Genomic DNA, 14,170 nt, shown 5'->3' with positions numbered 1-14,170 from the left:
TCGCCTGAGCCCATGCTAGCTCCTAGGCAAAGCTGCCGTGGGGAGCCAGACCATCCTTCCTTGGGACTGCTGTCCTCTGGCCATGGTGTCCCCCGGTACTTTTGGGTAGGCACTGCACCGCTTCTCCTGATGAATTACTGCCTGCACCCCAGCAGAGCAAGGGAATGTGGTGCAGCAGAGCCTTTGCAAGGGAGAACAGGATCATTCCCTAAAGCGGGGGTGGGTGTGGGTAGAGAAGAACCCCTCCAGCAAAGTCACCATGGGTGCCAAATGCTCCTGTTAACTGAGCTCCACAGGGGCTAAAGTGTGGCCCCTACAGTTGTGGAGTCCCACTTCAAGAGCCATCCATGGGTGCAAAACCAGGTGCTGAGAAACAGACTCTAAACACAGGTGGGGGGGGGGGAGTGTGGGGCCCTCAAAATGTTGTCAGAGTGCAATTCCCATCAGCCCCCTGGCCATGCAGAGGGGGATTCTGGAAGACACAAAGACTCCAGAAGGAACAAAGGAAGGAGGGGGCTAGGCTGGTGCAGGACTTGGCCAGCTGCTGCAGTGATGGAAAGCCCTTCCATGGCAAAGCAGGAGGGGAAGCCGCTGGCTGGGACCCCAGGTGCCAAGCCAGAAGGGTAGCAGCCCACTGGTGCCCCTTTGCTCAGCAGGAGAGGAAGGAGAGAGGGACAGGGACTGGGGACTTTAGATAAAAGCCCAAATCGGAGGAGGGTGAGCAGCTGGCCAACAACCTGACCCACAGTGCTTTGGGAATGCTCCCAAAGCGTGGCTACCCTTGCTTAATGTAAAGCTGTGCAAAGAAATGCCAAAGTTGCCAAGTTGTTTCTCTAAGGAAGGCTCTGACCACTGGCCACAACTGGCCAGAGATGCATCGATTGGGGCTTCGACCCTTTGAGCAACAGCTTGCTTGCTGCGGGGATCATGGCTCAGAGCCAGATGGGAATGTGCAGCCCTCTGTATGTTTGGCCTACAAATCCCACCAGCTCCACCATTATGGGTTCATGGTCCAAAACCTCTGGAGGGGCAAAGTCAGAGGCTGCCCATCTGGGAAGTGTGGAGGCTCAGCTGGCTGTCTAGCCAGGGTTGCCTCTGTGGCTCAGTCATCTCATAGGAGCTCACCTGGGTTAAATTTGGCCAGGGCTGGCCCAGCTTGGCTCATGGCCGCCTCTGCTGGTCAGGCTTCAGGGGAGGTTGCCCATTGGCACTCTACCATGCTGAGCCCCTTCCTGCCCCCACAGCCCTGTCGAGGTTGGTCATCGCACCGGCTGCCATTTGGGCTTTGGGCAGCTGTTTACAGACCACTGCCTCCATCTGCATTTGGGGCACAATTTACATCGCTTTATAAATAAAGGTTAATAATAATAAGGGCCCACCTTGCCTGCCCCTGTGGGCACCTTTTGCTGGCCCTGGCAGCAGACAAGGCCAGAGGGCAGCATGGCCTGAATGCTGGCATTGTCTCCTGGGTATAAAATGTAAAGTACTTTATTGTCCTTGAACCACAAAATAGATTTCTTTGGTTGTACAAATGTTGCTAGTTACAGTCCCAATCTCCCTCGGAGTAGCTTCTCAGGAGAGGACAGACATGCCACAGCCCAGCACCGAGAAAGTCATGAAGTTAGTCGCGGAAACCCGGCCCGATGATCACTCCCCAACTGCTCATTAAAAGCAAACGCTAAAATCAGGTTAAAATCAAGAAGCTCTAATGGTTGATGTAGAAGCAGCCCCCATGCAGCTGCAGAAATCCGCCTCCTCTGCTCGGGGGGTAATGGGGGGCTGGAGAGTCCACGGGAGCCCAAAGCCCCTGCCAGGCCACCCATCCCACACCCCTCAGCCTGCCCCCCCACCCCACCATCCAAAGAGCCTTTCCTGCAGGGAGCCACTGGCTCATCCTGGCCGAGACTCCTGCCTGTCCCACTTCCCGGCCCGGTCCCTGCCCCTTCCTGCACTACATCCCCTTCCTGCACCCTGGCCCCCCAACCCATACCACTTTCTACCTGCACCACCACAACCTACGCAACTAGACTGCCTCCCCCACTGCTCTACCCCAGCCGGCCCCCACCTCGAGCCAGGTCAATGGTCTCTGCAGAGGAGGCAGAAGATGGCACCCTGGAGCAAGGGGTCATCTTCTGCCTGCCCACTTTGCTGTCCCCCTGGCAACATCTCTCCCCCTCCCCAGTGCAGGGTGAGGGTGCACGGCATGGGGCAAGGGTTGCCCACCTGCTGTTTGGCAAAGATAATCTGTGGAGCAGAAAAGGACGCCCAAGCCCTCTCCACTGGCGAAGGTAACCTTATGTGGACACACAGTGCATGGGCTCAGGCACTCTTAGAAAGTGTTTGTACCCCTGTCCCACTGTTGTTCCTTGCCCCAGTCTGCTCAAAACCTGCCCCACGGCTGGGGGGCAGGAGGAGGAGGAGGAGGAGGCGGCAAGACACCCAGGCGTGGGCTTGCTCTGTCCAGTGTCCACGCAGAGGCCAGAGCTGGCCACCTCCCATGCTGCCCGAGGAGCTGACAGCCCCAGCTTGGTGGTCTTCTTAACAGCCCCCCACCAAGAAGGGGGGCGCAGGTCCCTTATGTGGGGACAGCCGCTTCCAGGCTGTGCTGTTGCGCGTGTCCCAGGCTGCACTGGCTGCCAAAGAGTCCCGTCTCCTCCCGAGGAGAGCCACGCGTGGCTAAGGATTCCTCAGCACCAACCGGACCGTCTGGCCTTTGGCTCACTGGTCATTGGAGGGAGGGGGGCAAAGGGAAAAAGAGAAAGAAAGAAAAACTTATAGGAAGGAAGAAGGCGCTCTGGGACCCCCATCCCACTCCACTAACACACATATCTGGGAGTAATCTGCTGCCTGGCAAAACTGTGGTGGTGGTGATGGGGCCGGCCGAGCAGCACCCGGGGATGGTGTTCCTCTGTGCTGCTGGGAAGATAGAAGACCTTCCCTCAGACTTTGGGGGCCGCCAAGCCTTGGGGGATGCTGCTTCTTAAGCCCAGAGCCAAATGTGGGCAAAAGTGGGATGAGGGGGCTCTGCTGTGCTGTGCAAGGACCCCTGGGGAGCTGGAGGGGGTCTCTCACAGGCACAGCCCCACTCTGCTCCCAGCCCCAGCAGTAGCTCATGGCACTGCAAGGGTGCTCTGCCCACTGCCCCTTACTGCCAGTCTAGGGAGGGATGGGGGCAGTGTGGAGGCAAAGAGGTACCCGTGGGGCCCAGGGCCCCCTCCCTGAGTCTAAACAGCCCCATGGGCTACTCACCTGAGCTGCCACTGCTGCCGCTGCCACTGTTGTTGAGGAGGGATCTGCATGTCTCCCCACTGTCCGGCGTCTGGAAGAACAGCATAAGGAGGTGACTGACAGCCAGATGTCCCGGGGGCCTGCAACGCCTCTTTTGGCCCACCCAAAATAACACATCAGAGAAAGTTCGCCCACTGTGCCCCTTGTGGCCAGAGCAGGGGGCGACAGAGGACCACAAGCAAGCAGGACAAAGGGGGAGCGAGCAGCAGAAGAAGGGCAGGGTTAGAATGGGGGTCCCTGTCCCCTTGCTGGCTGCTGCCATAGGGCCCATTCCCAGGGGTCCAGGCACCGGAGAGCGAGAGCCGGCAAAGGAGCCACTGTGGAACCCTGCTGGCGGGGGGGCTCAGTGGCCTTCCAGAAACCTCTGAGCCTGGCTCTGGCCCTGGGGCCAAGAGACCCCCCCCCCCCCAAGCCATCAGAGCGAGTGAGAGAGGCTGAGCCCCACCGATCCTCACACAAGATGGCACTCTGTGCTTCAGGTGACCAGCGGGTGCTCAGTCCTTGCCATGTCCAGCCACAAGGAGCCCCCACACTCACAGAGCTGTTTGTGACGGAGGGGGGGACACGCTAGGGTCAACCAGGATGGTCACAGCAGTCAGGAAAAAGGGAGGCCCTCCTGATTTTAAGGGAAAGGAAGGGAAACAAAACCTGCAGGTCCCTAAGACCCCTGCCCTCTGAATACCCTCCAACTGTGGCCTCCAAAAAGGTCTCCTGGAAGAGGGCACCAAGCATCCAGAAGGTGGAGGAGGAACGCCCCTCTCTGGAAAGGCTCCAACCTTTGCCCAGGACATTTTAATTTAATTTGAGGAGGAAAAAAATAAACACTTCAGAAAGCAGTACAGATGTCTGTAAAACGTCAGGTGGCCTGGAGAGAGAGGAGAAGGAAGACTCTGCTCCTTCAATGGGGCCAAAGGGGTCTCCAAACGAAGCCCATCGGTACGAAATGAGGATGGATGATGGGGAAGCCCACTGGCCAAGAGTCAGCGATGGTGGCCGACTGGATGACAGGGAAAGGGAACCGTGTGGACTCACATCGCCCCTCTCTGGGGGGGAGGAGTGAGGGGGGCTTTCAAGACTCCCCAGGAAAGCAGGGGGGGATTAGGTGAGGGGGAGGCCCAGAACCCTGTGCCCACAACTGGCCCACATACAGTAGGCAGCAGCTGCAGCGTAAGAACATGCTGGCTGCTATGGCAATGGCCACCGTCTTGCTTCTGGCTTTGCGCCTGGGGTAGGCACACGGACCTCCAGGTCTACTTCCTGGGACACATGCCTCATGGCAAACCCTCCCGTCCCTGGAAGTGGGGAGAACCCACTCTGCCACCCTACCCCATTGCTGCTGATTTCATCATGATTTACATGAAACCGTTGGGAGAGATCATCCAGAGTCATGGGGCGCAGGGTTATCAGTATGCTGATGACACCCAAATATGTTTCTCCATGTCTCCGACTGCTACAGGGACTAAGGATGGCATCTCTCCTCTGAATGCCTGCCTGGAGTCAGTAATAGGCTGGATGAGAAAAACAAACTCAAGCTGAATCCAGAGAAAACGGAGGTACTTGCCATAGGTTCCTTAGGTCTGGGAAAGGACATTTGTCCTCTCCTCCTAGACAGGGTCACACTTCCCCTGAAGGATGAAGTTCGCAGTCTGGGAGTACTTCTGGATCCGTCTCTACGTTTGTCATCTCAAGTGGATGCGACGGCCAGAAGTGCTTGGTACCAACTTCGACCCTACCTCAACCGAAAGGACCTGGAAGCTGTAGTACATGCTCTGGTAATCTCTCGTCTCGACTTCTGTAATGCACTCTACATGGGGCTACCCTTGTATCAAGTTCGGAAGCTTCAATTAGTGCAAAATGCGGCAGCCAGGTTGGTCACTAGTTCTTCGAGACTTGACCATATAACACCTATCTTGAAAGATCTACACTGGCTCCCAATTAGCTTCCGGGCACAATACAAGGTGTTGGTTATTACCTTTAAAGCCCTACATGGCTTGGGTCTGGGTTACTTATGGGATCGCATCTCCCGATACAATCCGCCCCGCACTCTTAGAACTAGTGGGAAGAACCTGTTAGAGGTGCCACCATCCAAACATGTTTCCACTTCCCAAAAAGCTTTCAGTATAGCTGCTCCTAGACTATGGAACGGACTCCAGAGGAGACTCGCCTTGTTACATCCTTGGAGATTTTCAAGAAGGCGGTAAAGACAGAGCTCTTCTGCCGCGCATATCCTCCTGACCTTTTATGAAGACCATTGGTATGGACCGAGAGCACCTGGCCCCATGATTGACCCCATGATTGATTGATGATTGATGTTCTATGTTTTTAGCTGTGGTTTTAATTATAATTAATGTTGTAATATTACAAGTGTTTTTAACTCTGTTGTGATCCCGCCTCGATCCATTGGGAGAGGCGGGAAGATACATATAAACACTATTATTATTATTATTATTATTATTATTATTATCTTCTAAATTGCATCTGAACTGACTGTCCAAACCTTGGCCTGACGCCCACAGATGGAAGGAAAGGAAAAGAAAGGAAAGGAAAGGAAAGGAAAGGAGGAAGGTGGGAGCCCCCTGACCCCCAACCTCCGACCCCCCTCCTCCTGTGGCCCAGTGGGCACAGCATGCAGCTGGTACCTGAATGTCATAAACAGGTTTGGAAGAAGGAATGGCAGCAAATTCTCTGTAGAGAAACTTCTTTTCAGGCACAGACTGGGAGAAAGCCCACAGAAAGGGGGTGGGGGGGGCAAGAGGGGGGTCAGGGGGAAGAAAGAGAGAGAGAGAATGAATGAAGGGGAGGCAGGTCGGCAGCAGCAAAGAGTAGAGCAAGGGGGTCGCGATTGGGGGAAAGACTCTCTTAGCCCCCCAGCCCACCCTGGTCCCGCTCCTTCCTGGTGGGGCAGAATTGGGCAGAGGAATAAGCGTCCCCCCCACCACCAGTACCCTCCCCCACTCCAGTGAGACCCCAATCAGGAAGCAGGGCTGCTAAGCCTGACCATTTCCCAGGTGCCCTCTGTGGCCACATGGCACCCAGAGAGGCAACCTGAAGCCTCCCAGGGCTTCTACCACAGGATGCTTTTGGGGCCTTTACATGGTGGGCAGGGAGTCCATTTTGTGAGACCCCAGGCAGGGGAGGGGAGGGGGCTCTTTCCCAGAGTGGTCTTGAGTGTCTCCAAGCCCTCTTCCCAAAACCTCATGGCAGCTTCTCCTGTCCTGGCTCCGGGGGAAGTGGAGGCCTCAGTGGCCCTGGCACATGGAAGGCCCCCTGATGGCACCTGGGCAGGTGGGAGGGTGCATGCCTGCACCATGCTGGGGAGGAGACGCCGGTCCAATTTGCGAACATGAAAGGTCACAAGTGGACAGGGATGTGGTGGGGGAAGAGAAGCCATGCAAACAGTCATGCGGGGCAAATCAAGCCCCCCCCAAAAAAAAACCACCGCCTGAACAGTATTATGAGGGCAAAGGTGCGCCTTGCCAAGAGAAGGGAGGTGGGGGGCAGAGTGAGAACCCCAAAATCCCCTGGGGGGTTCAAGAACAGGCGCCCCTGGCTGGAAGGTCCCCTCCCCTCTGACCCCATCTCCCCAGGATTATAGCCTGCGGTGTGGGCCCAACTCCTACCAGTCTGCCAGGTGAGGCAACAATCCGGGAGCTGCACTCTGCAAAAAGAAGAGTTGAGGAAGGATCTCAATGAGGACTTTGCGAAGGCCAAAGCCACATTTCCCCTCCCTTCCTTACCCACTGAGGTCCATTTTGCAGGAAAAAAAGCAATGGGCGACAAGTACCCTCTGGGGGTGTTGGTGAAGGGGTGGGGGCAGGTGAGGGCGACTCCGCCAGCTGCTCTAGAGTGCCCCTCTTCCGGCCTTCCTTGGACTTTGCGATGACCATCTGGGCCTTCAGGGCGTCCTGCTCCAGTGACTTCATCCTGGCCAGCCAGAACAGAAAGAGAAAGGGAAAGTGAGGTGAGCATGGGCGGTCAGTGGACGCAATAGCCACTGTATGGGGGAAGGCATTTGAAATGCCAAGGGTGAAGGCAGAGTGAATTGGGAGGGCAGTGCAGGGGCAAAGGCACCCCCTCCAACCTGCCTCTAATTCCTCTTCCGCCCCCAGGCAGAAAGAGACAAGAGAGAAAGAGGGGTGAGGGGCCCTACCGTGCTGCCCTCCACATGGCCCTCTTCTCGGCCTCCAAGGCCCGCCGCTCAGCCGGGGACAGCTCTTTCTCGTGGGCAGTGAGCAACAGCTCTGGGCTCTGCATGCGGAGGCGCTCCTGGTGCCGCCGCTCGGCCTTGGCTGTCCTCACTGGGGCTGCCGACTCCCCCCCTCTCGGGTACGGGGGGCTCAGCCTTGCAGGGAAAGGAAGGACGAGTCAGAATAACCCAGAGCAGTTGCTTTGGGGGGGGGGTTAGGCAAGAGGGCACCCTTTCCCCCCTTTCTTCATAGCCTGGCACCCTCACCCAGCCACTGGGGCCACAGGGGACGAGAGCAGCGGCAGCTGCTGTGGCCTCCAACCGTCCTCCAGGGAGGTTCTCTGGGAGCCGTTGTGTCTCTCTGGCTCTGGGAACCTGGAAGAGGCAGAGAGAGACCCCCTCAGGCACACTCCAAGGGGCCACCAGGACTCTGGAAGAACCCCCTTCTGTGAACCCAGAAGCGCTGGAGTCCTTTGAAAGGGACTGCGATGCCCACCACCTGGGGGGGCCCAGGGCAAAGTGGGCTCACAGCTCCCCCTCCCCTGTGGAACCCACACATGGGGGGGAGGGGAGACAGAAGGGGCTGGGGTCCTCCCTTCTGGAAAAGCCCCCTTCCTCAGAAGAGACTCTCAGCTAGGCTGCCAGCAATGTGAGGTTGGTGCTGAGCCCAGGGAACTCACCGAGACACCACTGGTGTTTGGGAGAGCTTCTCCACTTTGTACTCAACCCCCTCAATGAAGATGCTGGTGGGGGGTGCTGTGCTGGGGGGTCCATGCCTCCTTCTCCCCCCCTCGTCTTCCTCTTCCTCCTCCTCCTCTTCCTCCTCCTCCTCCAGCATTTGGGCTCGCTTTAGCTGCAGCTTCCGGGCTAGACAAGCAGCAAAGGAGGCCATGAGACTGGGCATCTCCCTCTGCTCCTCATGCCCTCCCAGAAAAGGAAAATCATTGGTTAGCGCCCCCCCCCCCCCCCACACACACACACTGCCAGATGTAACCAAACCCATCGTCCCACCGGCATTTTTGCTCCCAGGAGAACCAAGGCAGTTTATGCTCTCAGCTTTGGGGAGGCTTTCTCTACCTCCCCACCCACTGCTCCCCAGGGAAGCCTCTGGGGCTCATCCCTCTGCAGCACTCAGTCTCCTCAGAGGAATGCAGGGGAGCCTGGATGTGCCCCCAATGGCCAACTGGATGCTCCCCAACCTCTGCAGCGGGTAAAGGTCCACAAGGGCCAGGAGGGGATGCAAAGGCAATGGCAGCCATTTTGCCCTCTGTGGCAGCTGGCATGCGTTCAGAGGTATCCCCACCTCTGATCCTGGCATCAGCCCCACACAGCCGCTGTGGTGCCCCCAAACAATCCTCACTCCAAAGTTTTTTGTAGGTATTTCAGGCTATGTGGCCATGCCCTAGAAGAATTTATTCTTCACGTTTCACCTGCATCTTCTGAGGATGTCAGCCACAGAGGTAGATAAAATGTCAGGAATAAACTCTTCCAGAACATGGCCACATAGCCCCAAAACCCCACACAAATCTATGGATGCCGGCCATGAAAGCCTTCAACTTCACAATCCTCACTCCCTTTTCCACCGTCCGTGGGGCAGCAAGCCCTCTCCTTCCGGCTCTGCAAGTGGGGAAGCTTCTCCTCCTCCATTATTCTCTAGCCAAGGGCCACGAGTTCCAGCTTTATGTTGGGAGGAGACAGCTGCCTTACGCTCCTCCCCCCCCCCCCCCCGAATGCAGGTCTTGCCGCCCTTCACGGTTTCCTCCTAAGTCAAATGCCCCCCAGCCCTCGGTCACTCTGGCCACCCTCCCCTTTGTTCTCCCAGCTCTCCACATGACCCCCCTTCAGGGGCAAAGCCCCAACTATTCCCCCCCCCCCCCCGGGACCACTAAAGGGCTCTGAAAACAAAAGGGCCTGCAAAGGGGACTCAGAAAGAGGGCTCAGACAGATACACATGCACCCCCCCCCAAGACACGTCCCCAAGGGACCAGTGAAGAGACCAAGCCTGGCAGCAGAGGGTAATGTGCTACGCACCTTCCTCCTCCTTCATCTTCTTCAAATCGTCCTCCCCGACCAGAGAGACCCGCTTGGGGGGCTTCTCAGCCAGGAGGGGCTGCTTCAGCTCCACTTCAAAGTACTTCTGTCTTTCGCGGAAGGACTTCTGCTCAGGACTATGGGGGGGCCCTGGTGACAGACCCTGTGGGGGGAGAGGCAGAAGAGCCCAATGGGTATCGCTGCTGACCCCTGCCCTGCTCCCTCAGGTAGGTAGGCCACTCACCTGGCCTACCTCAGAGGGGGCGAGTTGAGCCTTCTCCATGCTTTTCTGGCCTGGCAGCTCCTGAGGAAGGAGGGAGGGAGGAAAAAATGGGGGTGACTGCTGGAGAGGCTGGGACCCCCTTGATCCTCCCCACCCAGAGCCAGCCCCTTCCCCTGCCCTTCATGACCCCTCATCCCACTCACCTCCATCTCCAGGAACAGGTGAGGGACAGGGACGGCCGCAAAGGCCTTGTACGCCTGCTTGGCACTGACGCTTGGCATTGTTTCATCTGGTGACAGCGGAGGCTGGGGAGACTGAGGCTGGGGGGGGGGGGGAAGAAAGGGGATCCCACGTCAGAACACAAGGCTGGGGGGCCCTCCCAGGAAAGCTCCCCTCCTGCTGCTGCTTTGCGGGGGCCCCAGGGCCCCAGGGCCCCACTGTGCCCCCCGGCGAGCCTCGCCCCATCTTGCCCGGGCTTTTGGGGAGGGGTCCTGCAGGGGCCGTGTGTGTGCCCAGAGTGACTCACGGAGTTGTGGCCGCTGGAGCGCACCTCTGGCTGCTGGAAGGGATTTGGGCCGCTCTCCCGTCCTTCTGCCGTTGGTGAAACTGGAGTGGGGGCCAGTCGCGCACGGGAGACCGGCTGGATTGTCCCAGGCTTGGTCTGAGGAGGGTGCGAGGAGACCACCGGAGGGAGGGAGTGGTCATTCAAACAGACACATTGGCTCCACCGCAACCCCCACTTGCACCAAACTCACTCCCAGGGAAAGACACAACAAGAGAGGGCAGGGCAGGGCAGGGCAGGGCAGGGCAGGGCAGGGCAGGGGATGCCCACCCACCCACCTCTAGGATGATCACTGCTGCAGGGTCAAAGGGCGCCAACAGACTTACCGACTTGCTCTCACTCTGGGTGGGGACAAAATGGACAGAGGCCTGAAATCAGGAAGAGGAGGAAATTGGAATGGACCCATCCTCAGCCCCTTTCGCCCACCCCACAATTTCCCTTCCAGCTCTTTGGACCTTTGCCCTCACCACTAATTCTCCCCCACAGCTGCCAGATCCCCCTGCCCCCCATCTGACCCACAAATCAACCCCAAAGACTCCTCCCCAGCCTAAAACTAGAAGTGATGCCCAAATCCAGAAGCAGAAGCGTGAGAGGTGAGGTTTGCGGAGGCAGCATTGGCAGTGCCAAGCACCTGGGGAAGGGGAAGAAGGATGCCCCCCATGCCCCACATCGAAGCACAGGACCCAGTCCCCCTCTTGCAAGGCAGTGAAGCCGGTGGGAGGGATGGAGAGCGTGGCGGGGGGTGCGGCACACCAAGGCAGCACTTACAAAGCGGGTCTCTCTGCCCACCAGGTGGGCAGGCCGTGGGGCAGCACCAGGTGGCTGGAGAGGGGCCAGAGAGGATTAGGGAGGGAGAGAGAACGAGAGAAAGAAAGAAGCAGAGAGAACCAGAGAGGCTGACTGATGGGTAGAAGAGGCAGAGACTCCAGATCCAGAGGTGCCCTCTGCTGCCCCCTCCTCACCATTCAGTCCCCTTTACCTGCTGGCTGCGGCTGCTGGTAGTTGTGGGCGAGTCCCTCCGAGCTCCGGCCTCCCCGGGTGCCACTGCCTGAAAGACCAAGAAGGCAGCCGATGAAATCCCTCACCCACACCAGGCCCCAATGCCCCTCCTGTACCATTGTGTTCTGCTCTGGGGGCTCTGATGGGACCCCCATGAGACCCTCCTACAACCAGGGAGGGCCAAGGTGGGACCCAGCCAGACCCACAGCTTCTCGGACAGGACAGGGCAGGACAGCCAGGAGGAGGCTCCAAGGGTCCACTGCCCTGCCTGCCCCGAATTCTATCTTTTCCTTCCTGCCATGCCTTCAGTGCCTCCTAAACAGGGAGGTTTCCGCTCTGCCTTAGTGGCTTTGCCCTCAGGTCAAGGGAGAGCTCTTTTTTTGCTGAAATTTTCTTTCCTTATAGGTACTATTTGGGTCTAAGAACTGGCATGTAATGCTTTTACAAAATGGGTTAATAGAACAATTGATATGCACACACACACACACTCACACACACACAGAGACAGTTAAAGGGGGAAGGTGGGAAACCACAAACCCAAAACCAAACTCATGCAGCAGGACTCCTCAGCTCAAAGCCACGCCAGGAGGGGAGGGGAGGGGAGGGGAGGGGAGGGGGCAGATGGGGTCTTCAATACATCTCAAGATAAAAAGGCCAGCAAGCAAGCAGGCTCTGTGGACATCCCCCTCCGCTGAGGGTCTCCTCCTCTGCAGCCCCCTGCATTGCCCTGGCCGCAGCCCACCCACCCACCCACCCAAGAAAGGCTGGGTCCCCTTGAAAGAGGGGCATTGGGGAGGGCACAGAGCCAGAGGGGGAGAGCAACAGTCCCACACGGCAGGCAGAGTGCACACGGCAGACATGGCAGGCTGACTGCCCCCCCCCGAGCCCCTTGCCTTGGAGTAGAGACTGGTCTTCAGAACGCCCCCCTTTCCATAGCCGAGGGGAGCCCCCCCCAGGCACGGCCCACCCTGCCGATTGGCCAGCACAAAAGGGTTGGCACTGAAGGGGATGGGCTGGGAGTCCACCAAGGCCTGGTGCTCCTTCTCTTCCTTCTCCTCCTTCATGGCCCCGCCAGCCTCTGTGGCTGCCACCCCAAGGATGCTGTTCTGGCCCCCGTCTGAAAGAGGGGTCAGTGGCAGAGGCCAGGCCTGCATGTCCCTCTCCATTTCACGAGGGTGGAGCTGGTGGGAGAGAGATGGGAAGGGGGCATCAGAGGGGGACACTTTGGGACCCCCAAGGCTGGAGGACCTATGCTCCCCTGAACCTCAAGGGCGCTATGGGGCAACAGGCACCATCCTGGATGAGGGAGGGACCCCAAAGGTAGAGTTGCATTGCTGGACTTCCTATGGCCACTTGGACTGTGGGCTACTATGTGAATGGACTGAACAACGCCATGGAAACCCCTAAATGCCAGCCAACCCCTGACAATAGCACGCGCGTCACACCTACAGACACAGACCTTCAGGGAAAGAGCGTCCAGCTGTGGAAGTCTCGCGTCAGACCCAGGTTAGACCCTCCTCTGGAGAGGGAAAGGCCTCCAACAGCCTAGGCTGTGAGGCAGGGGGCAACCCCTCCAGGAAATGCCCCAAGTGGCCCCTTTCACAAGACGCGGTGGGAGGGCAATCATGAAGGTGAGGGTGGCTGGGACCACCACAGTGGTTGCAGACCCCCAGTGATCTCCCCATGCCCCTCCCTGTGCCACCCCCAGCCGCTTGTGACCATCCTGGCAAAGGGGAGGCCCGCTGCCACTCCATCCAACACCCCCCACCACAAAGGCCCCCCTCAAAGCTCCCCCCTGTCCCCTCCCAGCAATGGTGCTCCAAAACATGGGGCGCCTTCTGCTTCCCCCCCCCCCTCCTTCCCATGGCTGGGTCTGATGACCTTACTCCTCTCAGTAAAGCCCAAGGCAGCAGCCCCCAACCCACCTGCTCCCAGCCCCCCTTGCAACCTCCCCGTCTCACCTGTGCCAAGGGAAAATGCCCACAGACACACACAGAGAGACACACACATGGAAGAGGGGCTGGCAAGCAAGTTGGCTGCTCTCTAGGCTGCCTGGAGGACAAAAGGAGCCCCCTCCCCTCCCCTCCCACCAGCTGGGACCAAAATAGCTCAGCTGGGGCAGCTCTGGCATCCCACTGCTTGCGTGTGTTGGGGTGGGGGTGCAGAGGAGCCATGATTAGGTTTCAAGGAGGGGGAGGAGGGTCCCAGAGTTGCCCAGTAACTCTTCCCCCTCCCTCCCCGTCTCCTGTGACGAAAGAAGGGACCAGGCAAGTCAGCAGCCCCTTCTGCCCCCAAGATGAGAGAAGGAGAGTGCAGCACCTGTTGAATAACCTGCTCTGCTGGCACTACCAATGAATGGTGCTATGGAGGGACCTCTCAGCTAGCCCCCATGGAGCAGGGTCACCATTACCATTTCTCTGTCCGTCTGTTCCTCCCCCACCCCCCTGCTCTGTCCTGCAAGGCTGGGAAACATCAAGCCAAGCTGAGGATTACCAACATCCTCAGAAGTGGCAGAAAGCCCCTCCCTTGAGGGTGGCAGGATGTGGGTCGGTGGGTGAGTGAGGCTAGTCCTCTGCTGTTTGCCCAGGACCCCCACCCCCCAATTCCCTTCCCCCTCTGCATCCCAGGACCCCTTGCTCTCTGAGCTGCAAGCCCAAGGTGGGAAGGGGGGACGTACCCCACGGCAAGGCCCCCAGGGGCTCCAGGCAACCCCAGCCCACCCCTTTGGCCAACCCTCTGGCTACTTACGTTGTCAACACCTCGGGTGCTCTTCTGCAAACCACTGTTGGGCAAAGCTGCCAGTGTGCGGTAGTCCAGGCGAAGAGGCTCCCTGCTCACCTCCTGCAGGAAGGAAGGAAGGAAGGAGAGCAGATGGAGGTCA

The 14,170-nt window shown here is 58.4% G+C and overlaps 1 protein-coding gene across 18 annotated transcripts in view; it reads right to left on the bottom strand.

Annotated features, from left to right (window-relative positions):
- Positions 1-1,472: 1,472 nt before the first annotated feature.
- SCRIB (scribble planar cell polarity protein) overlaps positions 1,473-14,170 on the bottom strand; it is a 31,900-nt gene continuing 19,202 nt past the window's right edge. For 7 of the 18 annotated variants that reach the window (XM_089518241.1, XM_089518247.1, XM_089518251.1 and 4 more), the window contains 17 exons: positions 14,038-14,130; positions 12,183-12,470; positions 11,270-11,338; positions 11,059-11,112; positions 10,617-10,658; positions 10,255-10,389; positions 9,932-10,048; positions 9,750-9,809; positions 9,506-9,668; positions 8,155-8,341; positions 7,742-7,849; positions 7,439-7,630; positions 7,073-7,212; positions 6,909-6,946; positions 5,928-6,002; positions 3,250-3,319; positions 1,473-2,721 (listed from right to left, as the gene is read on the bottom strand). In XM_089518241.1, coding sequence (XP_089374367.1) covers positions 2,576-2,721; positions 3,250-3,319; positions 5,928-6,002; positions 6,909-6,946; positions 7,073-7,212; positions 7,439-7,630; positions 7,742-7,849; positions 8,155-8,341; positions 9,506-9,668; positions 9,750-9,809; positions 9,932-10,048; positions 10,255-10,389; positions 10,617-10,658; positions 11,059-11,112; positions 11,270-11,338; positions 12,183-12,470; positions 14,038-14,130 — 1,977 coding nt within the window. In that variant the 3' untranslated portion in view covers positions 1,473-2,575. The other 11 variants (XM_089518243.1, XM_089518260.1, XM_089518244.1 and 8 more) reach the window with 10 other exon arrangements.

Source organism: Sceloporus occidentalis, unplaced genomic scaffold (genome assembly GCF_023333645.1).
Source record: "Sceloporus occidentalis isolate IW3139 unplaced genomic scaffold, rSceOcc1.0.p SCAF_3, whole genome shotgun sequence".
NCBI lineage: Eukaryota > Metazoa > Chordata > Lepidosauria > Squamata > Phrynosomatidae > Sceloporus > Sceloporus occidentalis.
The sequence above is the reverse complement of the archived record's forward strand: the minus strand, read 5'-3'. Positions and strand labels throughout refer to the sequence as shown.